Source organism: Buteo buteo, chromosome 10, assembly GCF_964188355.1.
Source record: "Buteo buteo chromosome 10, bButBut1.hap1.1, whole genome shotgun sequence".
Classification (NCBI taxonomy): domain Eukaryota; kingdom Metazoa; phylum Chordata; class Aves; order Accipitriformes; family Accipitridae; genus Buteo; species Buteo buteo.
In genome coordinates, this window is record NC_134180.1 from 43,710,746 (window position 1) to 43,736,701 (window position 25,956).

The following is a 25,956-nucleotide window of genomic DNA, read 5'->3' on the forward strand; positions in this document are numbered from 1 at the left end:
TTTCCACATTCTGTCAATGTGCCTGACAAGTCAGCTTTTATTGCCTTGTGATAAGCCATCTCCATTTAACACCTGCATGGTTAGTTAGGTTGGTTACCTTTACTAAGCATTGATGGTTGTCTTTATAATAAAGTTTGATACTTCACTCTATTGATTTCCAGAAAAAGTTTTAACTACAGTGCACAAAGAATATAGTTTTGAAAATATTTACATTTTTGTACAATTACACCACAGCACTTTAATCTAAATTTCTCAATACAAACAAATAGCACCATTAGCCTTTTGCACAAATTCTTTCTAACAAACCCAAAAGCTGGATTATTGTCAAATTAGGAGACTGGAACCACTTGGAATGAGAATAAGCTCAAGAAGCCAGAGTACTGAAATGCCTACCTATTTAAAATATTAAGAGGAAGGAAATTAATCTGGAAACATCCTAAGCATTTGCAAATAAAATCTTCCAAATGTGAGCCCTATTCAATGTGCACTACAATTTAACTTCAAGAGAAACTTTTTCTTATATGAAGGTTTAACGCTTGACCTTATTGTTCTAGTAACTCTTTATATGCTTCCCATGTTTTCGAGTGGCTGCTGAATACATACTGCTCAACCAGTATGGAGCAAGTCTCCTAAGTGAATGTGAAAAAAGAAGAAAAAAAGTGACAATTTCTAGCTAATGAACCTCCGAGCATGCTAATCAACGCAGCATCATGGACAGAGCAGGGACGTCCAAGCCAGTATAAGGAAGGAAAGTTAAGTGCAGAGCCAATGAAAAGAAGATTAACAAACAGCTCAGTGAAGGAATTAATGGTTCAGAGAGACATGGATAGCACCACAATGGATTGCACTAAGGTGCTAGAGGAGGTACCTTATTCCCTGCAGAGCAAATGCTATTTCTGAAGTGTATTGCAGTATGAAAATGCAATTGTTTAATGGTTACCATTTGGTTCATTCATCTACAGAAAATGCATTCCTTCTAATATACGTTCAACTAACATTCAAATTACTGAACTATACATAATGATACATAGTTTACAATTCATGAAAACAAAGCTCGAAAGAATATAATATGGTCATCTTAAGTATGGTGGGATGTTTTATAGGGCTAATATCCAGCCAAGACATTTCAACTTTTATGCTAATGGTCCAAGAGTGCTTTTTGTATCACCAAGAAATGTAAAAAATTTAAAAACGAATGATAGTCCTCACAGCTGTTAAGTATTCTCAGGGTCATTGAGGTGTCAGACTACCACGTTTGCAGTACTGGATGTATAAAAGTGTGAACAACACATCAGGAGACTTGCTGTAGATCAGGAACTAGATTAGATGCCCATTATAGTGAGTATCAGTACATCAGTCATTTGATGCATGTTCCCTTTTCTTCTGGATTATTAGGTTTATCCCTTCCTTTATGACCCACTTTTCTATCTATATCTGTGGGCTGTTTGCATCCATTTGCTTTCACTGTGGTACGCTGGTATTGTTATTCACCATTAACCTTCCAGTTTAGTTAGAGATCAGGAAAACGGCTGGGGTCCTCCTTGTAGTCATCAGGAATAGTGAAGATGGATTCATCAAATTCATCGTAACGGAACTCCTGAAAAGTCACAGTGGCTGTGATGGTGGGAAATACAGGAATATCTAGATAGGAAGCAAAACAGCACAATGAAGAGTAAAGAAATACAGGCTTACCAATAATTACCAACTGTTACTTAAAGATTTGTAACTTCAGATGTAGAAGCTTGTTTCGTATTCTATACAATGGCGATTCAAAGCTCTTAAAAAAGGTGGTTTAAAGAAAGTTATTTTAGAACATACTGAGATACCCTGAGTGCAGAAACAATACCCAACTAAATATACCATTCAAAAAACTGTTAATATTATTAATTCAGTGGTTTTCCTTTCTTGATGCAGACTGACAACATGGAAACCAAGGTGCTGTGAACATACAAATTAATCTGCTAAAATAGAGGACATTGGCCTGAAGATAAAATAACCTCGTCAGATATAGGCTTCAGTTGAGCAAATCCATGTGAAAAGATGAACCTTTTTAATGTTTGCTTTAAAATATAACCCTTTTCCAATCTGAATTGAGGTTGAACACTTGAGAGTTATCCTAAATAAAACTGGCTTGCCCATGAACTAACTGAGCAACGCAAAAATTCAATCCTCAATAAACAGAGCTGTGCAAATATGATAGGAGGTAGAATATAGTCTGTTCAGAATTGTCTAGCTTAAACAGCTTACTGGTATGCAAGAAATCTTTTAACACTTGGAATAGGTACTATTACTTTTTGGCAGCTTATGCTGTGCTAATCTATACCATGAATGAATTGCTTTATACTTTTCCATTTGTTAGAGTGTAATAGTTCTCTATTTATTTGTAAGTGAAAAATGTATCACCAGTAAGCCTTGAGGAAAAAGAAACACAAAAATGCTACAAAATACTTAACTCATGACTGAGATCATCCTTTAACACAAGGATAATTCAGTATATCTACATTACCCTTAGAGCAAGACCCTAGCATTAGGAAAATGTGAATTACAGAGTGCTCTTCCTGACTAGGACTATATTCACCTTTCAGCTGCAGATTTCCTACCTAATGTTACTTCCACTGACTTAACTATGTTCTCCTGAAATCTACAGCAACACACTCTTATGTAAGCGAGTTCTTTTCCAAAATTCAGCAGAAATTTTGAACATGTTGCATGAGTAAGCACACACATTTTGGAAATACAAAGCCACAAAAGTTGTTGTAGTCACCTTACCTAATTTTACAGGAAAGCCTGGTGGAAGCTTCATTTGAACAAATTCTCTAAGTTTGTTAAAGTGCTTGAAGGGTGCAATTACTTCTAAAACATTCAACAGTCTGAAAAGGAAAACAGATTTCATTACAAATTCTTGTTTCACAAGCTTTCCCTCTAGAAAAGATAAAAATAACCCAAAGAGCAAGGTGATAAAAAAGGAGTTTAAAAATTACATCATGCTTATATACTTATCTCCTTAGAGCTTCAATATCAGCATCCTCACATTCAGTTCTTAGTGATCCATATTGTATTACCACAGGCGTACAAATAAACATCACTATACTAATTTCTTGCCCTCATTTTACACAAGAGACCAAAGCATGTAGTACCACACCCTCTTCTCCATGGGCATAAGGAACCTGACATGGTTTTGTATTGGTGTAGAGGGCATAACTTTATGCTAAAACTTGTTACAGACAAAAATGTTTTAGAATTCTGTAGTATCAGGCACATCGGTATTGTGACAAATTCATGATAAACCTGGTCAAACCTCTGGTCTTATCAAGTAAGATAAGCTCTTGGCTCTTCCAGTAACAGGCACGCCAGCACTGATGTCTCTAATTTTAACAGTTTACATGCTTAACAGCGTCACTTCATTCACAGGTTTTAAGCTGCCAAATTCCCTTATCTGAAGATACAAAGAATTCTGCAGTTCATAAACACATTAAAACATTTCCTACATATAAATAACATTAATTGCCAATAATTTTGACTTACGATTCAATTCCTAAGGGAAACTCCTGGCTCATAGCTATCGTGGCTTTAAAGGTTTTCTTGCTTTCTTTGCAGACCAGCTCTCTTCCCAGATGAGGAGCTCTGTAAGGGGGAGGGGAGAAAGACAAAGTCAGTTTTTCTCTTAGTAAAACCTTGGTTTTAAAGGAAGGCAGACAGACAGACTCAGGTTTGAGAACGTCAGTAAAGAATCCCTACAATAAAGTGAATACTTTAAAAGTAAAAGCTGTGCATAGTAAAAATTAGTCACTAACCATCTTAATTTAGATTACTATGAGTTCTGCTAAACTGGGAGACAAGACAAAAACAGTCAGGGAAACAACTTAAAAATCTTCAAATAATTCCTCATGAACATTATAACACTATAGAAAGACCTAACTACCCAGAAATATATACTGATTTCAGATGTTAATTAAAATAGTCTATATGTGAACAAAGTATCAAGTTGAACTAGAAGAAGGTTAATTTGCTCTCAGCCTAAAATATGAAACAATTTCAGAGAAGGCAGAAAAGTTACTCTACTATCACTAGAAGGCAATACTGGAAAACACAGGACAGAAAATTCTGTTATAGAAGAGGAATAGACAGGTAACAAATAAGGTAACAAGTCTTTTCCTCTTTTGCTTTGTATTAGCTAGAAACCTAGATTTCCCATTAAACTCCCTTCAGTTAATCAGATTATTAAACAAAGCAAAACCTTATATATATACATATTTCTGTACCAACAGTAACAGCTGTTCAAGCATAACCTATTTATTCTGCTTGAATATTCATTCTATCTCAAGTACATTAAAAATTAAATTACTCAAAAAAAAAAAAAAAACACAAAAAAAAAACACCAAACGGATCCACGTGCCTTTTTACTAACCCTGTACTGTAATATCATCATATTCCCTGGTAACATCTGACTATAGGCTAGTCTAGTATCTTTGGAGAAAGGACTTTTAACCATTGTTACTTATGTGACACTCAGCACATTTTTTTGGTCCTTCTACATTCGACAGTTAGACACCATGCAGTCCTAGAAAATAAACTCAACTGCTTCCATCTTCTAGAAATGAAGCTACTTTAAATTAATTTAAATTATAGCTGTTCCCTACCTAGTTACACACCTAGAGGAGAGTATCTTGCAAAAATCTAGACAGTTCTAAGAGATCTGTATGTCCTTCTATTCCAGAAGTGTGCATTTTTATACACTGCCACTGCTCCTACAGTCTCACTAAATCATAAACTTTTGTTTTAAACATGGTGAACTGGATTATTTATTACTATCCTAAGTAAAGATAAATGAATTACAGCAATGAATTTGTCAGAAAACCTTCCTTAAGAAAAAAAAAAAATCTTAGATGTGCATATTTTCAAAATGTTTAAATTTCAAGCCATGGGTCTCAGGTAGACACCCATCCAGTATTTTTATCACCAGTTGATGCAATAATACTGTTTATGCATATAGGTATCAGCTTCCCAGTCAGCCTACTGAAGAACATTAAACATCCGAGACATCAAACCCAACGCTCGTCTGTCCCAAGAAAGTTATAACAAAAAGCCACCTACAAAGTAGAGCTCACAAAAAAAAACCCCAAACAAACAAAAAAAACCCGAAACCACCACCCCAAACCAAAAATCTAAAGGTGTCTATGGGAGTTAATGTCAACGAAACAAAAATACTTACTTTCCATTTTCAGCAGATATGTACTCTTCCCATGTAATTGTATTGGGTGATGGCGGCGTAAGTGACTGCCGTCTGACAGGCTGTTCAGAAAAACATATCTTAACTGTTTATCTTTCCTTATATTCTCTTAGAATTTTGCCATTCAAAAGATACAACTGTACTTCAATTCTACCAAGAACAGCAATACAGTCTATCCAGTTTGTAGCTGATACTTCACTGGGCTTTTCCATCTCCTGCTCTTGCTCTCATAGTCTCCGTTTAGGTATTTGGCCTCAAACTGTATTTTACATAGAAGTTGGTTGGTTTAATACATCAGTTAATCAGTTAATTCAAGTGTCTGAATGACAAGTAACAAAGCACAAGCTAATACAGAAATAAATTATTCATTTTTAAAAGGCTGTATGCGTGTTCCCAGATGATGTCTGGCTCATTCTGAATAGCTCTTGATTTCATGGTGATAATAACAGGCTTAGTCCACTTTAATGAAGCTAAAGGAAAACTCGATTAAAAAGAAAACCAGAAAGGCATTCTAAACATTAAACATTTGGTCTAAAATAAGTTAAAGTGATTTGCCACAGCCAAAACCATCATCTTTTACTAAGAAACAAATTAAGACTGAAATATCCAATATAATCACAGAAATTCCTCAATGTGTTCACTAATCAGGATAATTCATTAACGTATCACCATGATTATACTCGTAGGTCATATTTATTATTTTTAAATTAAGACAATCAGAATAAAAACATTATCTATAGATTTTGCTAAATGACTGCTGTGAAAGATTATTCTCCTATGCAAAAATTCACATGCTGTGAAGAATTACTTAAGTATACCTCAAAATTTTGTTCCATTAAGTTGCCACCTTTACTCAGGCTCTCCATGATAGCTTTATTTCGAAGAATATCCTCCTCACTGAGATGTTCTCTTCTTTTCCTTGATTCTAATACAAGTCCATTAACCAAGTAGAAATCTGCCAAAAAGTTTCCTACTCTTTCCTGCATGAAAGGAATCAGACATTAATGACCCAGAGAAGATAAAATAAAAACATTTAAATTCTTGCATATCCAAATGATTGCACTTCAGTGCAGATAGATAACTTCAGGATTAAAATGTTGTAATTTACACAGCCAACCACAAGAGCTCTCAGTGGACAATCCCAGTAAGGTTATGTATAGCACAAACACAAGAACTCCATCAGGAACAGAAATTTCATACCAATGGAAACTTTAAGACAGAAAAGATTGTTTAAGAATTTAAGGGTCGCCAAGGGAAATCTGACTAAAATCCCCTTCAACAGCAAGCTGTGTTAAAGGGTGATTTACACATGTAGAATATGGATTTGGTATTCAAAAGGAAAAAAGTTCTGAAACACTAGCTTAGATGAAAACTTGTGATGAATGGCACTACCTGAACAGAACCAGATGAAAACAAAATCCTTCCGCACTAGTCACAAGATAGCGATTTCCTACTCGAAGAAGTTACAACAGTGGCCGTTTCAATTTTTTCACAGCTGAGAACTTGCACCTCAGTCAGACTGATAACACGGAAAGGAACACCCAAAGGAAACTACCCAGAACTCTCCCATCTTCCTGCATTTCTCCAACACAGGAGCACAGCAAATCCTTACTGCATGCCCTGGAATGAATTTGCAGAGACCATATACTCCTACAATAAAGTAATTTTCAGTACAATCTGTTCTCCCACCTGCCCAATAGCTACACTTTGTTATCTTTCTTCCAGGCTACTTTTTTCTTATGAAGGCAGTCCATCACATACATTCTATGTGGTCAAACTAGTGACAATTGTGGGGCATAAGGAGAGACATTTTTCCTCTGCCCTGAACTTCTTACTCTTTTACTCCTTATTTCTTCCCAACCACATCATCCTAAGGCTGTCTGAACTATTTTGTCTCCAGTAAAGCAGTCTGTGAAATTTTCTCTCAGCTTACTGTTTTGTCTTCTCGAAAAAGCCATCCTGTTTGGGCACGTGTGAAGGTAATTGATTTGGTTGATAACGTTGCTGAGTAAATATCACTGCTCATCAAAATGTCAACCTCTTCTTCTGTTTCCATCTCAGATTCCTAGAAGAAAAATCCCCAAATAATGAACAGAACTTAAATAATGATTACTTCTCCTTCTTAAAAAAAAAAAAAAAAATTAAAAAAAAACAGTAAGTCTTTTCCTTTGGAACTTTTCCCAGAACTAGCATTTCCTGAATTTTCAAACTGTTTTATAGAAGCTCTGGCCAAATGGCTACCAGACAGTTTAATCTTAAATATTAATGCAAATAAAGCATCCAAGTGTGATTTATCCAGAAATTCAGCAGCCACACCCGTTCCACAGGCCAAGATCCATATGCTTAAGGGATTGGTGGATAAAGCTATAATTAAAAACTTGACTAAACACAAGGGGTCCAATGAGTCATACCCTTGCACTGTTAACAGCTAAAGTGGCCACAGAGTGACTAAATGAATGCAAAGCAGTGGCAAGCAACTTTGAAAACCCACCTGAGGAAACCTAAGTTAAGCCCACTGGAAAGATTAAAAGTAGCACGTGTCAGAACTTAGAACATATTTGCCTATTCAGAATGATAAAAGATTTTTCCAAAAGATTAATATTCTAGCTTTTTCCTCATTTAGAAGTCTGTATTCAAAAGCACTGTTTTTCATAACAAAATTTTATGTTACCTACACAGCTTAAGTTGTAACAACTGAACAAAAAATTCTTTGGTTTACATTTCTTTGGAGCTTGTTTGGGTCTTTTTGAGAGGCACATTTCTTTTAATAAAATAAGTCAGACTTCTGATGTGAAGTAAAAGCTTGAGGTATTTCACAGCCTACGTTCACACAGATCTTTACCTCATGATGTATTCGCTGGTAAACTTTTTGTTCATTGTCTAAAACTACAAAAGATTCAGAGGGTGCAGCATCACCATTAAAAATGAAGCTTAAATCCCCTCGTTGGCACTTCATGTCGGTAAAGTCTATGAGAGTTGTGTCCAGCCTGTGAAAATATACCGATACTTTAAAAGAAGTTACCCATAAACACTCAAACACATTAGTAAGTTCAGTTTGCAAGCAGAAGCTTTTTTTTTTTTAATGACAACCAAACACACTAAGGCTTAAGTTTTCATAGAATATTTTTTAAGTGAAGCCTGTACGCAGAAATGAAAAAAATTGCTATTAACAATTAATAAGTTTCACATTTTAACATCTCTACCATTATAAATGCATTCCAAACTATTCTTACACTAAACTCATAGGAAGAAGTAAAGCTTTCATCAGAAAACTTTATTTCAAAACTGCCAGCATGAGAAAGTGACAGAATTTATATAGCCAGTATGTGCTACATGTTGAGAAATACAACTACTCCATGTGATCAGCACCCTATCCTACAAGCAGCAGCCACTGATTTGAGTAACAATATTAGGACATGACCCAAATTACAAAAAGGACTAAGAAACAGACAGATTTTTTTTTTTATTTGACTTATTTTAGTTGCTATTTCTATTTTTTCCCCCTCACCAACACAAAAGAAATGCTTCTGCTGACCTGAATAACTGCAAGATGGAGCCAAGGACAAAGATCTCTCTAGCAATTCATACCCATTATTGCTCGAATACTGACTTCTTTAACAAAGATGGTTAAAGAGCCTGAATTCAGTTACCACTTCAGCTCTAAGGGGTGATTGCTTAATACTCATCATATATTGGCCTCTGATTTCAAGAAAGAATCTGTAGCTATTTTCACTCAGTGCCAGTCTCATACAAGCAGAGGACACAGAAATGAGAAGGAAAAAAAAAGGTCTCAGACTCAAATTTGACCTAAAAAGTCAGTTCACACACCTATGCTAATAGCTTTAATAGAACAACATTTTCTACAGATTGAATCTTCTGAATCATATTCTTGACTTTCTGTTTTAAACTTTGGAACCTAAAGAAAAAGACAGAAAAGACATTTGAATCCAAAACCCTGAACTAAACCAGTTAAAGAGCTGAGCTTGGGAAGACTCCTGGAAGCTCTCTATTGACTTTGTGAATCTGTCACATTAAGCATTTTAAAAAGAGAAACTATGCCACTTTTTTTTAACTACACAGACTGGAGCAGCAACATTTCTCCACAAAATACTGAAAGCGCATGTATTTGAAATTGTGTTAGAAATATCAAATTCTTATTTTTCAATTAATCATTGTCATGTCTGGTAGATAAAGCCTTATACAGCTTAATTGCTTTTCCTTTGTATTTTAAGTGACTCAGGAACCGAAGTTAAATTCAGGTCAATAGAGAAAAAAAGACAGTCTGAAGTTCAAACCACTTCTTGCCTCTGAACGCCAACATACAAACACAATGCAGTTTCACAAATGTTTGCAGACTCCTCAGTGCCTGCTGGCATCCAGCATTTTCACTAACATGCATATATTTATGACTTAGCACTGCGAGGGTCTGACTAATTATAGCCAACATCTCAAACATTTGTTAAAATATTTTGGTAGGGAAGATGGCCTCTGTAGAAGCACCAGAGTTGGGACCATGAGAAGAGGCACGATGCACGCACCAAGAAGAAAGGTCCGAAGTAGGCATGACCAGTTCCACAACTGGTGATCCCTCTCTCTCCCACCCCGCTCACCCCCCACTTCTAAGTAGCCTCTAAGTTATAGTTAAAATCGTTAAGTAACTATCCTGGCTTTGGTTGGGATAGAGTCAATTGTCCTCCTAGTAGCTGGTATAGTGTTATGTTTTGGATTCAGTATGAGAAGAATGTTGATAACACACTGATGTTTTCAGTTGTTGCTAAGTGATGTTTAGACTAAGTCAAGGATTTTTTCAGCTTCTCCTGCCCAGCCAGCAAGAAGGCTGGGACACAGCCAGGACAGCTGACCCAAACTGGCCAAAGGGGTATTCCGTACCATGTGATGTCATGTCCAGTATATAAACTGGGGGGAGTGGCGGCGGGGGGGAATCGCTGCTTGAGAACTAACTGGGCATCAGTTGGCAGGTGTTGAGCAATTGCATTGTGCATCACTTGTATATTCCAATCCTTTTATTATTATTATTATTGTAATTTTATTAGTGTTGTTATTATCTTTATTAGTTTTTTCCTTTCTGTTCTGTTAAACTGTTCTTATCTCAACCCATGAGCTTTACTTTTTTTTCTGATTCTCTCCCCCACCCCACTGGGGGGGGGGAAGCGAGGGAGCAGCTGCATGGTGCTTAGTTGCTGGCTGGGGTTAAATCATGACAGTAACGCAAGGCCAACCTTGACTTCCCATAAAGTCGCATACCTTAGGTAGATGTAGTTGTGAAAGTGCCATCATTTGTGGAATATTTTTGCTATAGAAGTTTCCCATTAGAGTTGATGTTTATGTATGGACCTCAAGTGCTATTTCACTTTAATCCACACCAAGGGGATTTGCGGATCTGAGTCACTCCCCCCTCCCCATAGGTGGGATGTGACAAACACACACTGTAAAATCAGTCCTTACCTGATATTTATACCTTGTTTGTGTATTTTACATGCATCAGAAGGCAGAATTCGGGAAAGTAAAGGCACTAAAGGTAGGGAGAGAGAATGCAATTGGGACATTAAGGTTCTTCTGCAAAGTATTTCTATTAAAACTATACATCAGTTTGAATCTCAATGTATATTAATACAAATACAGCATACCCATTTTCCATTATAATCTCAATATAAATATAATTGACTAATACCAGGGTTATTTCTATTCAATAACTGCAAAACTGATTTGTATTTGTACAGACTACTTTCAGCACCAGGACATAATTTAAAATGTCCTCAGCCACAGCTAAATCATTTATAAATTCTAATAACTTGTCTTCTAGCTGTTTGAAATTTTATTTCTATGATTTGATAGTTTACTTATATATTGTTCCAATTGAAAGCCTAGCTATAATTAAAGCAGAACACCCACAAGCAGAAAAAAAAAAGATCCAATGCACTAAGCTTAAAACACCAAGCAAACATTAAACGACAAGTGGAACTGAGAGTCAGTATAGTATTACAAGATGGATATACGAGACTGCAGCTGTCCTAACTCTAAAGAGGACAGTTTACTTTATAGCAATAAAACCAATTCAACACAATGACATTTCAATGCTTCTTTCAAAATGAACTACAAAGAATTAAGACCACCTGTAAAATGTAATTAGCCCAGACGACCAATAATCAGGACAGAGGCACTGCCCAGAGTATCTTTTTCCTTTCAAGAAAGAGAACTCATAGAAAAAACTAAATAATGTAAAGAGAGGTGCAGTGAGACTCCTGGAGAAGAGGACCCCTAGAAGTTGGCTTTACCTCTGGCATTACTTTTTTCTGTGCAATGTCTGACCGCCACCATCATACTCGGCAAGTCAGGCTGCAGTCTCATCACTAAGCAATGTCTTACCTTACTCTATGCCTAGCTCTACTCCCTTTTTTATGCTGACTCTTCCATGAAAGAGTCCACTCATTAAATGTGCAGCACACAGTAGGCCACCTAGAAAAATGAGGTGTTTGCTCCATATCTGTTCAACATTTGATGGCAGCCTGGCTGTTCATTCCTCCTCTAAATATTGGAAGAGGCATATAGTCAGCAAATACTTAAACTATGCCTATATAAAAGTATATAAAATTACTAACTTAAATTTCAACCACTAACAGAAGGTATCACTTCTGATATTTTGACATTATTCAGACATGTTGATCATCGTTAGTATGTTTCTGCTAATTTATTTAGATTTTGCTTCTACAAATACGAGGGGTGGAAATTAAGAAAACACTAAGCATTAGACAGTCACATAATAGAAACACTAAGGTGAAGCTAGGGTTTGAAGAACCTACACATAGCTGCACTTAACTGACAGGCACCATTCAGAGTACAGGCTGAAACTCAGGGCATTAAATGCCCCCAGTGCAGTTACTCAACTAAATTGTTCAAACCACTGCTCTATAGTGACACCAATCGACCAGATAGAGACATTTTAAATATTTCACTCTTCTAATAATCAATTTCTTAAACAACAGCTTGTTCTCCCCAATATTGTGTCACTGAATTACAGAATAGAATTCAGCTCCAAAAATGAATAAGCAAAAATAGTTCAGCAAAAAAGTTGTCTGTCCCTTCTTTATAACTTAGATCTTGAGAACTGGATTGTGAACTTTCCAACATGCAAACCAGAAGAGAATTTAAGCTTGAGAGAACAAGCATGCTGAAGACTGATTCCATTATCTCTGTATGAAAGGAATATGCAATTGCTTACCCCAACTTTGAAAATCCCAGTGAAGCTCTAGATAGAAGTCACCTAGCTGAGATGAAAAGAAGAATATATTAACAAGCTTTTTAGTCTAAATGACAACTGTAAAATTTGCTGAAAGACCGGCAGTTTTGTTTTGCCAAACAAAGAAAACTTTTTCTCTAATGTTAGTATTTGAATTTATACTGAACTTAAACATTTCTGAAACTTTAACTGGAGTAGAATTAAATGATGATAAAATTATGTAACTCATTTGAACTACCCATTTTTAATGAATTATTTTTAAAAATAATAATTTACAGAGCTATAAAGCCATGGATTGTAGAAGATTTATTGTAAATATGTGTTTAAAAAAAAAGATCTATGGAGCTCTTTGCTTGCTTTGATTGATCACATCCAACCCCATGGAATTACCTGTTCTGGCTTAAATTAATAAGTCAAGTTTCAGCTAGTATTCACATACACAAATTTCAATTTGCCTTCTGGAAATATGCTTAAGTCTTTATATATAAACTTGTCTACCTCCATAAACATGCCAGCCAACACATTTAAATTGTATGCAAAACAAAAGCAAAGGCAAAGTAAGGGGTGACTTGATTAAAACTAGCAAATGATGGTAATACACTGAGGTAGCCACATATTTCTACTCCATGCAAGAAGAAAAATACCCAGCTCTAGGCCAGGTCTTGCACCAGCAGGAACAGGGAACAGCAGAGGTATTTTAGTAAGGCTATGTCTGCTTTCTGTTTGCTCTCATACAAAACCTGAAAGTTTTTCACTTCTAGACAGACAGCAGGTTTGGTTTTTCTTCCCTTGGATTGATGAAAAACGTAGGAACACTGGTAGAGCATATTCATAGAGTGTATCACTGACACATTTTAGCTCAACTTTTCAGATATATGGTTTAATTAACTTAAGATAAACAGTTGGTTTTCTACAAACCCATTCATATTTTACCACTTGACTAGGCAGGAGAAGCTCACCCCACCTAAAGGGAAATAAACACCTGTGTTTTATAACCATAGTTTTAGCACACTAGCAGCAGTTTGAAACAGAGGAAACTGAGCTTTTCTTCTTCATTTCCCTAAACTGAGGAAAGTTTCACTGTGCTCAAGAAGAACTGGCTGCTGCATGTAGATGGAGAATTAAACCAAAAATCTCTTTCATTACTAAGCAAGAAAAGAAAGTGTCATCATTGGTGACTAAACAAAACCAGTAAATAATTCACCAAAACAAAAGATTTAAGAAAGCCTTAAAAATCTAATGAAATAAATACATATTAAAACCACATTCTTTAACTTTTAGATTGCAAAGACAACTAGCAGGTCTGTCTTACATAAACCTAACTGAATTTCTAGAAGTTGAGAAGGAAGTATTATCTTAAAAATACACATAATTCTGTGACCCCTTAAAATAGACACTGTAAGCCAAGACTGCTATTAAGAGCAAAAGAGATTTGTAAAAGCAAGTAAAACCTTTTTTACAGTTTGCCAGAGCATCCATACTCAGAATATAAGCCACTGCTTTCCATAACAATCTTCTGTTGTCAATACAACTGCCTTGAACTTACCTCTTTCAGGGCTTTTAATAATCGAGGTCGCTTTTCTTCAACACTTTCCCTGGACTGCTGTTTAAGCTTCCTTAGAAGTGCTGTAACTAAATAGAAATTAATGATAAGGTAAATCTGTTCTATTCATTTGTTAATTACATGTTAGTGTTGTTATTTGACATCTTAAAAAAAGAAAAACCAATGCAAATATAACATTTCATCAGACTTTGGAGAAATTCACTTCAAGTTATAGTAATTATACATAGCCTACCCTGATCACAACAGGAAGAAAAGCCTCAATAATTTTTATAATATAAAGTATACAATCATATCAAGAGGTCTCTTACATGTGTATTAGTAAACATGTGGGTACACATGCATATTATTGAACACGAGCCTATAGATTGCATAACAGCTACTCCCACTGAGAAAATTCTTTAGTAGTGAGGAGCTGACATGCAGAATGTTGTTAGTATACTACAAACTAGTGCATTAATATTTTAATAGATATATAATATATAGTGAGTTTTCTGCTATGGGACATGGTAATACCAAATGCTATTAACATCCACTAGTGAGCAGCAGTAGAATAATTTTTCCTTTACTACTTTGTGTCTGGAGTGAATAAGTAATCACTGCATTTGCCTCCTGGCCTGCTGAGATGCAACACAAAAGCATTATCACATTGTCAGTTGATATGCCAAATATATGTATGACCACATGGAGCAGTTCATATTAGATGATCCCATACATCTAAAATCATTCTGACCTTGTAACTCCAATTTTAAATACAGAATGCTAATTTCTAGCTTTTACAATCTCTTTAAGCAAAATCTTAACTCTACTTAGCATTATGTATCCTAATACAATTTCTTTCAAGGAAATGTGCATGTATAGAGCTTTTTATATCGTATTTAGATATAAAAAAGTTTAGCTGATTCAGATAAACTCTTCAGAGAACTAGAATAGAGTATTATAAAAAACCCTAGCTTGAAAAACCTTTGTTTTCCTGTTCTGAATGAGGCCTCCATTTCTAATTAATTGCGAAGCAGAGGTTCTTACTCATTTGTCTGTCTCCATAGCTGATGGCTTCTGCAAGAGGGCTCCATCCCTGAGCGTTTTTCACCTTTACTGGAGCATTATGAGCTAAAAGCAAGTGGGCACATTCTGTAACAAAATAGTAATAATTATTTCCAGTAAACATCAAGGATATAGCAATATCATTCATAATAAAGGAAACAATAATAAAGCAAAAGAAGTAGATATTCAAGATATTAAACTGTTTATCAATATATATATCTGGATTCTGACTCAAACTTTAACAAGCAAAAACCATTTACGTAAGTACTTACAGCACTTCCCTGTTAAATATAAGCACTAAGAACATAATTGGTGATCAACCACCAATTACATAACCTCTGAAGAAATGTCCCTTCTGCTGCTTACATTTTGCTTTTTCTAAAGCTGTTATTTCTTTACATGCATATACACACACACAACTATGCAACAAATATTTTTAAAACATTACATCAGCTCTCTCTACTTCACGCACAAACCCATGAACCAAGACAAACTTTCTGGTCTTCCACACACGGAAGTTGTGCACAGTCTTCCCCCTCTCCATCTGAATCCCCTTCGCCCAAAGGTCAACGGTGAACTGATTTGCTAGAAATGTGCATGGAGACATAGACTTTAAGCAACTCTTGAGAACCTCGCGTTTATGGGAGGCAGAGAGGAAGCTGTGGCACTAACACATCCCTGTGTGCTGTAACGTCTTGTGGTAACATGGCATCTAAAGCGGGCAAACAAGCACACTCTGACCTAGGAAAGCCTCAGAACAAGTCCAAAACCGGCTGTACAACAAGTAACAGGTACTGTAGGACTAACAACGTGGCTATCTGGAGCACTGATGACAGAGCACACAATTCGTGGTCCTGTGCTCCATCAATAGAGACGTACACTTGCAACGCGCTACATTTTTCATCAACAGCATCAGTAACAGCGTGCATCAGTGCTATCCCTGACGCTCAGCATGCACACACCGTGCCGATAAAGCAATGTTAACATCTCATCAAAGCCACAAAAGTTCCTAGCAGAGTCACAGCTCAGCTTGCATCCCCTTCTCTGTCTCCAGGTAAAAGGTGATGGTGGAATGATGAATAGTCCTTAAAATTAACGAGAGAAGAAAGCTTTCAGTGTTTCCACGTTTTGAATAAGCTGTCCTCATTTGAAACACCTCTTCAGTTTCTAACGACAGAAAGTGGTGAAATGTCTCATTAGAAATCGGATGGGCAGGTATGACGGATAGAGGAACTTCCTGGATTATTCTCCTACTATAGGTGTTACAGGAAACCATACTAGTCATTCCAGATGCAGCAATCGTGAGTCACTGGCAGGCACAGTGTTTTGAAAGGAAGAGATACTTCACTGGTGAATATACTATCTTTTGTGGTAAATAAACAAAAGCCCTGACTACTTTGTCAGCAAACACAGAGAGGTATTTTTATGGTTGCTTAAATATAGTGCCTAACACAATAACAACACTGTACAGTGAGCAGGCAAATAAGCTTGCATTTGCTAACCAGATTACATTTTCAGTTACACAAACAGGATGTAAATTCATCCTGCACTTCAGAAAAAACTGGCTATAACATCACTATATACAGCTGAACAGTCTATATGCATCACCCCAGGAAGATGGAAAACTGACCTTTGATATCAATGAGACAGACTAAGAAGGTGGGAAAGCACCTGGGGTTCTTGGTGGATCAACGACTATGCAGGATTCAAAGTCGAAACAGTAAAACCAGGTATTGTGCTGATGTCATGCACAAATAACCCTGCTCTAGGCAAGCTAGACAAAGGCTTACCACAAGCATCCTAAAGGATTTACACACAGGATGACTGACTATATGGAAAGAAGCCAAGAGGTGAACTGCAAACTGAAATCTAAAACATGCAGCCAATGAGAAAAAGGGTAGGGGGAAGAAAGGCCTCTCCTCTCCTCGCTACGCTAAACACAGGGATAACTCATATTCAAGGGATCTGCCAGCACTGAATAGATATCCTAGAGCTGAAACATAAAATAACAAACTTTCAAGAAAGACTTAGAAAAAAATATTCAACCATACTGAATTAAAGTTGGTAAACCCTTTTCTAACAGATTTATTAGAAGCAGCTTCTTTGATCAAAATTGTTTGTATTTATTAATGTGATATGATACTGTTGTAGCTATACGGAAAGTGTCCCTTCATGACAGCTAATAGCCTTTTAACCAAAACCACACAACCCCTTCACCCAACAGTGAAAAACTTGTAAATATGAACTAATGACTGTGACAAACTAAAGCTTGAAACAAACACTGCAATAAGGCACAAGAGAAGTCATATATACATAGCTGATCATCATTGCTTGAAAACATAAAGTAGTCACAAAAGTAAAATCTATCTTACAAAGAAAAATGCCTTATTTAAGGCTGAGAAATTAAAGAAAGGCTTCTGCCACTGTTTCCTTCTGTTGTTCCAAGCCTCTAGTCTAGGACCCTCACTGGAAAACAGCAGTTCTGATAAAGCACCATTTTTCTCAGGTTGAAAACAACTCCTGTCTCTGACTTCTAGCAGGCAGGCACTTGTAAAACATTTCTGCCTCACTGCTGTCTCAAAAAGTTTTTGCATATCATGTTTTTCTTTTCTTCCTTTTTTTTTTTTAATTTAAAAAGTATCACAGGCTAGACCAATATTGGCAGATTCCAGCAAGCTCTACTGCTGCTTCTTCTGTATAAGCCACCTCTCTCCCTTCTTCCTTCAAAATTACCTCCCACTCTCTCAATTATCTTAAATCACTTCATAGGTATTAGCAAAATGTCCTGAGACAACTTATTGCATTTCCTGCTTTGCCCTTTCCAAATCTGCCAGGTGTTTCAGTTAACATCAGCTCTCTTGTGGAACAGTACCATGCACCAGGCACAGGACTCCCATGGCTGAATGAAACCAAGCCATTCCTGTTTCAGTAGTGAAAAAGAATTTTACTGTCACAGAGACTAAACAATCACATTCCAGGTTTCTTCCCAGTCTTGAAACACATCTATTTCTATACTTTCTATCTGAAGTAGAAATTTAAATCTTGTGCCTTGAAATTCTGCTGTAAAGAAATCCTCAAAGGGTATCTGGAAAGAGGAGACCCATTGTGAATCAACAGGCTGCACAGCCCTACAGGCTGTCCTGTGCCTCGCAAAGGGCAGTCCTGACACATGAAGAAACAGCTAGGCAGCAAGTCAGAAATTCGAATCAAGTGAGTGAAGGAGTATGCAAAACGCAGGTGAGCGATTACATTTCCACTCACAGAGTCATTTTATTCTAGAGGATGTTATTCTGATTCAATTCACTGGGAAAAAGCTAAATGGGGTTGTTCAACACCTCTAGTGACCAGATCAGCAACCAACACAGTGACACTAATAACCAGAAAAGTGTTGACAAAGAGAAAGGGTATCATCACACAAACAGAAATTACTAACCCTTCTGTGCCATGAATTAACTGCACGTTAAAATAGAGATTTGCCTGGATCAAGCCCCCTGCCTACTACACATACTGAGTATACCCCTCCACTTCAGCTGCTTGGATGCCAAAGGGGAAGCAGGCATGCATATGCTTGCTTCCACTGCTTTGAGTTGTTTCTCAATCTTATATGATATTCCAAGTTTCCCAATTTCCTTCCAACTCTGCAAAATGAGTGGAGCTGGGTCCACCCACTGTTCTTGTTCTAGGCTCATACAGTCCAACTGCTACAACTCCTTTCCACTCTACCCTGTTCACTACCTAGCTCCTTGATTTTGGCCTAAAGAACCGCTCCTATTTCTTCTTCAACTTTTCTCTTCTAAATCTGCGTGGCATCTTCTTTTCAGAAAATCCCAACTTTGGAATAGCTTGAAACACAAGATCATGTTCAGGAAAACTGAAAAATCTTTTTTTCCTCTTGCCCCTAATTCTTCAGGATAATTTAAGAGCTAACAAAATTAATGGTTTTACCTACCTTTATGTCCCAACATCACAGCAAGATGTAAAGGAGTGTTTCCTAAAACACATAATAGAAATAAAAAGATATTAGATTCAAGGTAACCAGAATCCATTGCAATTCCTTCAGGCGTTTGCACATACAACTCAAACATTACATGTTAAGAAACCTCAGTTCCATGCCCTAACCAAGGAACATACTAAAATACACCAGAGCAGTTACCTTTTTCTAAGCAAGCATGTGGATTATACTTGTTAAAATAAATATATCTGAAACACATTTCATGGGCCAAGAGAGCTTTTTTTAAATGACATCTTGAACCTTACTCCAGTCAAAGGGATCCAATTGTACCTTCAAGAAAGCGATAACCTAAACCTCTGTGCTTATCATGGTCTGAAAAGTCTGATATTTTACAAAGAATGACATATCTAGGTTAAAAGCTACTCAAAGATATGATACTGATTAAAATTTTAAGAGCCTATTTTATTAATTTTTCAAAGATTCAGTACAAAATTTTTACTGATATGGCATTGGACAGATTGCGAAGTAACAGTAACTTCACTACAAAAAAGCCTTTTGGTTATTTTAATGCCTTGTTTCCAAAGAAAGCTTCTGAGATTATCAGCAGGTATTACAAACATGACTCTATTTTCCTGGCTATGCATATGACACATTTTGTACTTCTGTTCTTAAATATGCACTGTAAGGTACAGAGAGTTGTTTTTCTCGATTGATGCTGCTACCAGAATTCTGATGCATTTTATTTATGTAGCTTAAGGATGCAAAATTCTTCCATTTAACTGTATTACTCTGTTTATATGTTTAAACATTTTCTTAGTGGAGTTAACAGAAAAATTGCTGGAAAACAAATTTCTTTTGCAATTATGACAAATGCATTTGATTTTGGGTTATTTTACAGTACCATGTTAGCAATAAGTACTTGCTACATGCAAAGGATGATGTACTGTACATCTAAAAGATGCAATCCAAAACACTGAGAGGTTGCTATACAAAGTAATTGCCAGCATACTAGAGTATCATGGAATCTCTGATCAAGATAGGCAAGCAGTAAAAGGCAGAGTTTCTAAGCGGTTTTGAATGAGCTATTCAACATGTAGTATAAATTATTCTTGCAGGTCACTAGCAATATCACAGACAGCTACATCCTGGTTCATTATGTACACTCTAACTAAGCCAACCTCAAATTTTCTAGTAATAGATTTTGTAACATCTGTTAGTCAAAACATAATTTAAAAGACTGGATACAGCCATTCTTTTTTAAGTGACTGAAATAACAACATTACTGAGGAACAAACTTGAGAATGAGCCAAACCATGTACTCAGAAAATTCAAATTATGCAAGCCAGGGTAAACATTTTCCTCACCTTATCAGGCACTTCAATGGGATATATACATAAATATAAAAATAGCTCTACACTAAGTTTTCTCTCACATTAATAAACCTTAAAATTTAAAAAACCACACCCCCCCTTTCAAACAGTGAATAAAACACAGCTAGACAGTGCCAGTAGCTATGACACCTTGGTATAATGGCAAGAAACAACAAAACGAAAGCTAACCAGGCCCCTAACAGCTTTCCCAAGAACTCTGCTGGCTTTCATTTGGCCGCTAAGCAGAAGCAGTTGTGTGATAACACACATCATTTCAAAACTCCTCTGGACAAGGTTCTAAGCAACCTGATCTAACTCGTGTTATCTCTGCTTTGAGCAGGAGGTTGGACTAGATCACCTCCAGAGAACAGTTCCAGCATAGATTTTTCTTTGACTCAGCAACCACCGAGAAGTCTGCAATTCAAAAGTTAGGTAGGAAACATGGATACAGCAGACAAGGGAAAGAAGAAGAGGACCATGCAGAAAAACAGACAGTACAATAACCGATAAAGCACAAAAACTAGAATCTATCAATTCCAGAAGAAAAAAAATAAAAAGCTATTTACGAGGAAGCTGAAAAGCGGTAATATCCTGCTTGCTCGTCTTTAGCCAGTAAGTCCCTGGCAAGAAGGAGTCTAAGGTTTAACAAACATCAGCGAGATAAAATAAGAGGTTAGCTGCTGTACCAAAGGGAGAGGAGCCACACTAACAGGTAAGGCAGGAAAGCACCTTTAAGAAAGGGAGTAAGAAGGAGAGGCATGGCAAACACATAGAAAAGGGACATTATGAAACTTAGAAAGAAACGCTGTAGTTCTACCATTCTGGACTACCTGGCCCGTCAAGCCTTTTTTTCACTGCCCACGACAAACTCCTCTCCAGACAACTCCTAACCTGGACCAGCCAAGCTCAGGGAGCACAGACGCAACAGTGCACGGCTGCTTTGGAGAGCCAGCTGGAGCATGGTGGTAGGACTGGGGATGATGGAGCAGCCTAACAACACGTACCCACAGCACACCAAACCCTGTAAGCACCACAGTAATCTCACATACGTTTTAATTCCATCAGAATTCCACTGCTACCTTACAAAAGTACCTCCCTGACCCCTTCCCCAAAGGAAAACAGTCTCAGCACAAGCTGAGACACAACACTAGCTTTGGCACATCCAAAAATCAAACCTGGAATGGCAGTTTGCACAGTTCCATCACTAATCATCCGTCTTAAGATCTGATAAACCTGGGGAGGTCTCGATACTCTTTGGGCCAAACAAAATGGGTTTGATCAGTAGCAAATTTAACTCTGCCTTATCAAAATAAGCCATCCAAACTATGTAAGGTTGTATGTTACAAAATGAAGAAATTGCAGTGAGGAATCACTTCGCTCATAGAATGGGTCCATGCAATCTTCAGGTTCTTCCTCCCAGCAGGAGAAACAGAAGAGCTGTTCAAGCAGAAAGACTCCTCTTTTGCCTAATCATGGTCTTAAGCATAGGTAAGCTTTCGCTCTGCCCAGGAAAACTGAGGGAAGACAAATGCCTTGGAAAAGAGGAGACCAGTGCTGCCACAGTCTCCCATCTAGCAACAACTGTCAACCATCAAAATACTGAGTAGCAGCAGCGGTACTTATCAGGGTCTGAAGCCAGCAGCAGCCAAAGACTTTCCATAAGTTTCATTTCAAAAACCTGGCTGGCTGGCAGGCACAACAGGACAAGTTAACTTCCACTCCTTTGGGAGAGATGGGATCTGAAAATGTAAACCCAACCCCAGCAGGTGCTGAAACAGAGCCACGCTATCAAGCACTTGCTAGCATTTGGATGATAGAAGTCACAGACTGATAAATTAATCAGTACTAGTATTTACAGGACTCAAAGGGAACTGCTCCAAGGGAATTCTATCACACTGCAACCTCAAGTTCCACCGATCCTAAAATACAAATCATGTTTATTTGCTTCAGCATGGCAAGGACAGCTGCGGCTCCTCTAGAACGTTTACTATCCAGAGCATACAGAATAATTCTAGGTTAAATTAGTCTGATGAAAAAAAAAAAAAAAATTGAACTTTACTGCTAATCAATTTTTCCTAGCCAGTGCACAGTGCAACTAAGCATTTCTGCCAGGATAGGCAAGAGGGTGGGAGAGGGCAGTTTCACTTCTTTCAGTTCCACGGATGGTTTTAACAGCTTGAGGTTTTCAGTGAACCACAGCACAAGCCACAACAGTAAACATTAGATGCCATGAAAACAAGTAGCTTTACGCAAGACAGCTGCTGGAGAGGGAGAGAAGGGTGCAAATGTACAACTATGCCATTTATCTATGAAAAGAGAGCCATAATAAAAAGGGCACTGTAAATAATTAAGTGGCTGACGTGTAGTTTTGATGACTTGCATGCAATTTAATCATAATGATAACCTGTTTGATATGATCATTTCTAGACACTGACTAGAACATGAATGGGCACATACTTGAACAGTTGCAATCAAATTCATTCTCTTTTGGCAACAGCTTGATTCATCATATAAACAAATCTCACATTTCCCTTTCATCTAAAGACAACTTCATCAATATCTATAGCTTTGGGAAATGAGCATATATGCTTCCCTCCCCAAGTCATATAGCCTACGGGGCCTTATTCCAAGCAAGCAGTGATACAACAGTGCCTGAAATCCTGCACACGCACACCCAGGGCATGCAAATAAAAACTGTTTGTACAAAAACGTGCATAAAATACAGTACTTGTCCACACGCACGTGCATGTGTAGCTTTCAAACTTTTGTTAGGCATCTGGCACACCTACAAGGAAGCTGAGTCTGTTTTCCAAGAGTAATTCAGCAAGAAGATTTGTCTATTCCAGAATATAACATGTTTTTATTCTGAATATGTGTTTAAGCTCTTCAATGCCTATTACAGTAAAAATAAAAGTAATCTAATAGGTATACATACAGGCTTCTCCCAAGAAACTCATCATCTTTGGAATAATGACATTGGCCTTCCAATAGGTAATGTTTTTTGAAGTTAATTTAGAGAGCGAGGCAGGCTGCACTCAATTTACAGACACAGCCAGTGTTTGTTTTACAGAACACCAAGAGTTTAACATTCTAAAGGACCTGGCTTTTCTGCACTTAACCGCACACTAAAAATGGGACTGAATTATAAACAATAACTGTTACTAGAAGTTCTTTCTCCCCTCTGTCACTTCCTTATCATGTACTAGGATTCTTCGGGCTTATTTCCGAGCATAATTGTAAGCTGAAGTTATCTGTCCCAAATAACTCACAATTCAAATACGTAAACAAGTGACAGATGGATTCAGGCAGAAAGAAAACAATAACAAGGAAATATTAGTCAGGCCTTTGGTATGTCAAGACATCAAGGGTTTTGTTGGTGGGGTTTTTTTGAAAAGTTAATAGCAAAGGAACACTTAAAGTAAAAACTTGGAAGAAGATGAGACAGAAATCCCCAAAACATTCCTATTCTAAACAGCATTGAAAAAGCAGAAAGACATTAATTTGAAATTTTTTTATATATACGTGCATATCTATATATTAAAAAAAGGATGGTATCAATGGTTGTGATACACGTTAAAGATGATTGTGCAGCAAAGATGGATCAGGAAGTGCCTTCAAAGGAAAGATATTAAGCTTATGATGATGAGTTATTTGATGAGGAATCGGAGGAGATGTAGGGGAGAAGTCAGCAGAAGAAACAAACCGAGTGAGAAAATTTCTTCCCGAGTCTGTTGCTTTCATTCTACTGCTATTTGCTGCGACATTTGGAATGAAGATGACAGGATAAATATATCTGTAGCTATATTTACTACAACGTACTTAGAAAAATGTTATGACAGTTGTAAGAAATACTCCTCCCCATCTTGATTGAGACAAGTGAGCTGTACATTACTCTGCATACATTAGTTTGTGTTTCAGAGTGCCCAATGTTATTGTGGACATGGCTTTTAATTTCCAATTACATTATTCTTCCCAAAGACTGCTCTACTTTAATTGTGTTATGTAAAATAAAAAGGAACATTAAGTAAAACAAAGGGAACATTTATCTCTTAATCAGAAAAAGAACATAACTGTACCCTTTAATCACAACTTCTCCAGATACCACATACGGTATAACTTAGCATTCCCCAGCAGAAACATATCATGTTACTCTTGAAATAGGTAGGAAACGTAGAGATGGAAACTAACTACGAAACTTAAGCTGAGGTGACAGGCTGATTTATTTTTTAACAATGTAAAATATTCCCCCAATTAAACGTATTATTTTAAAGTGTTCTAGCAAGATTTTAAAGATCTATGCGTTACAGAGTAGCACGAGGATCCTATTTCTACCTCTGCTACTGCCACTTCCACGCCCCAAGCAAGCTTGCAGAGGAGCAGAGAACAAGATTTTGGCTCCTTCAAACCCAGAACTAAAGCATTTAAAAGGAAAAAAAAAAAGAAAAAGTTTGTTTTGCTTTTTTTAGCCTGGGGGAAAAAAAATATCAAAGATCGTTCCACCAACAGCCGGAGGAACCACTCCTGAGCGTGCTCACCACCTCCAAAAGCGAACAGGTGACAGTTCAGACACTTTACAAAAATGATATTTTTTTTCCCCTCAAATGGAGGAGGTTTGGGACGTGAAGCAACACCCGGTAAGAGGAAGCTCTCCCGGCATTACGCTGTTACAAAGGCCGGTACCGTGCTCACCCGCATTACGAAGACCTCCACGAATTTTCCAAGTGCGCGGCCGCGCTACCCCGCAGACCCCACGGACCCCAGGAGAGAAACACCGGCGGCAACCCAGCGAGGAGAGAGAGACGAGGTCTCGGAGCGAGAGACGAGGTCTCGGGCGAGGCAGGAGCGGGAGCGGGAGCGACGGCTCCGGCGGAGCCCGCGGCAGCTCCCCGCAGCGCGGCGGGCCAAGCGGCCGACCCCTCCCGCCAGGCCCGACCGGCTCCGCTTCCCCCCGCCCCGCTCCCCGTCCGCTCACCGTGACTGTCCTTCTGGCCGATGCCCTGGGTCCGGATGAGGGCCGAGAGCCGCCTCACGTCCCCCTTGAAGACGCACTCGTGCACGGGGAAGTGCGCCGGGCACTTGTCGGGCTCGGCGGGCGGGCCCGTCCCGCCGGCCGCCGGCCCCCCCTTCAGCGGCAGCCGGTGGTGGTGGTTGCTGAAGATGCGGTGGCCCCCGGCCCGGCCGCCCTTGCCGCTGCTCCCGCGCCCGCCGGTGAAGATGCCCCCGGGCGCGGCGGCCGCCTCCTCCTCGCCGGGCGCCAGCAGGTCCCCGTCCTCCTTGCTGGGCTTGTGGTCCCTGCGCAGCGAGCGCAGCTTCTCTCCGGTCATCGCCAGCGGCGGCGGCCCCGCTGGGCGGCGGGGCCCCGCCGGGAAGGCTCAGCCGCGGACCGGAGGGTCGATACTCTCAGAGCCGCGGCGGCGAGTCCCGTCCCGTCGGCATCCCCCGCCAGAAGCGCCCGAAACACCGCCGCGCCTCAGGAGCCCGCCGGGACCCGCTCAACGGCCCGGCGCCGCCGCCATCTTGGCCGACTGCTCCCGCGAGAGG

At 38.3% G+C, this 25,956-nt stretch overlaps 1 protein-coding gene across 1 annotated transcript; it reads right to left on the bottom strand.

Annotated features, from left to right (window-relative positions):
- ANKRD13C (ankyrin repeat domain 13C) lies at positions 1-25,942 on the bottom strand. Its single transcript, XM_075037372.1, has 13 exons — positions 25,388-25,942; positions 19,043-19,084; positions 15,076-15,180; positions 14,035-14,120; positions 12,471-12,516; positions 10,697-10,763; positions 8,073-8,217; positions 7,164-7,295; positions 6,049-6,210; positions 5,213-5,292; positions 3,526-3,624; positions 2,770-2,870; positions 1-1,641 (listed from the first exon to the last, which is right to left on the bottom strand). Exons 1-13 carry the CDS (start codon positions 25,737-25,739, stop codon positions 1,511-1,513), a joined length of 1,548 nt encoding a protein of 515 aa, XP_074893473.1. The 5' UTR covers positions 25,740-25,942; the 3' UTR covers positions 1-1,510.
- Between the last annotated feature and the right edge of the window lie 14 nt (positions 25,943-25,956).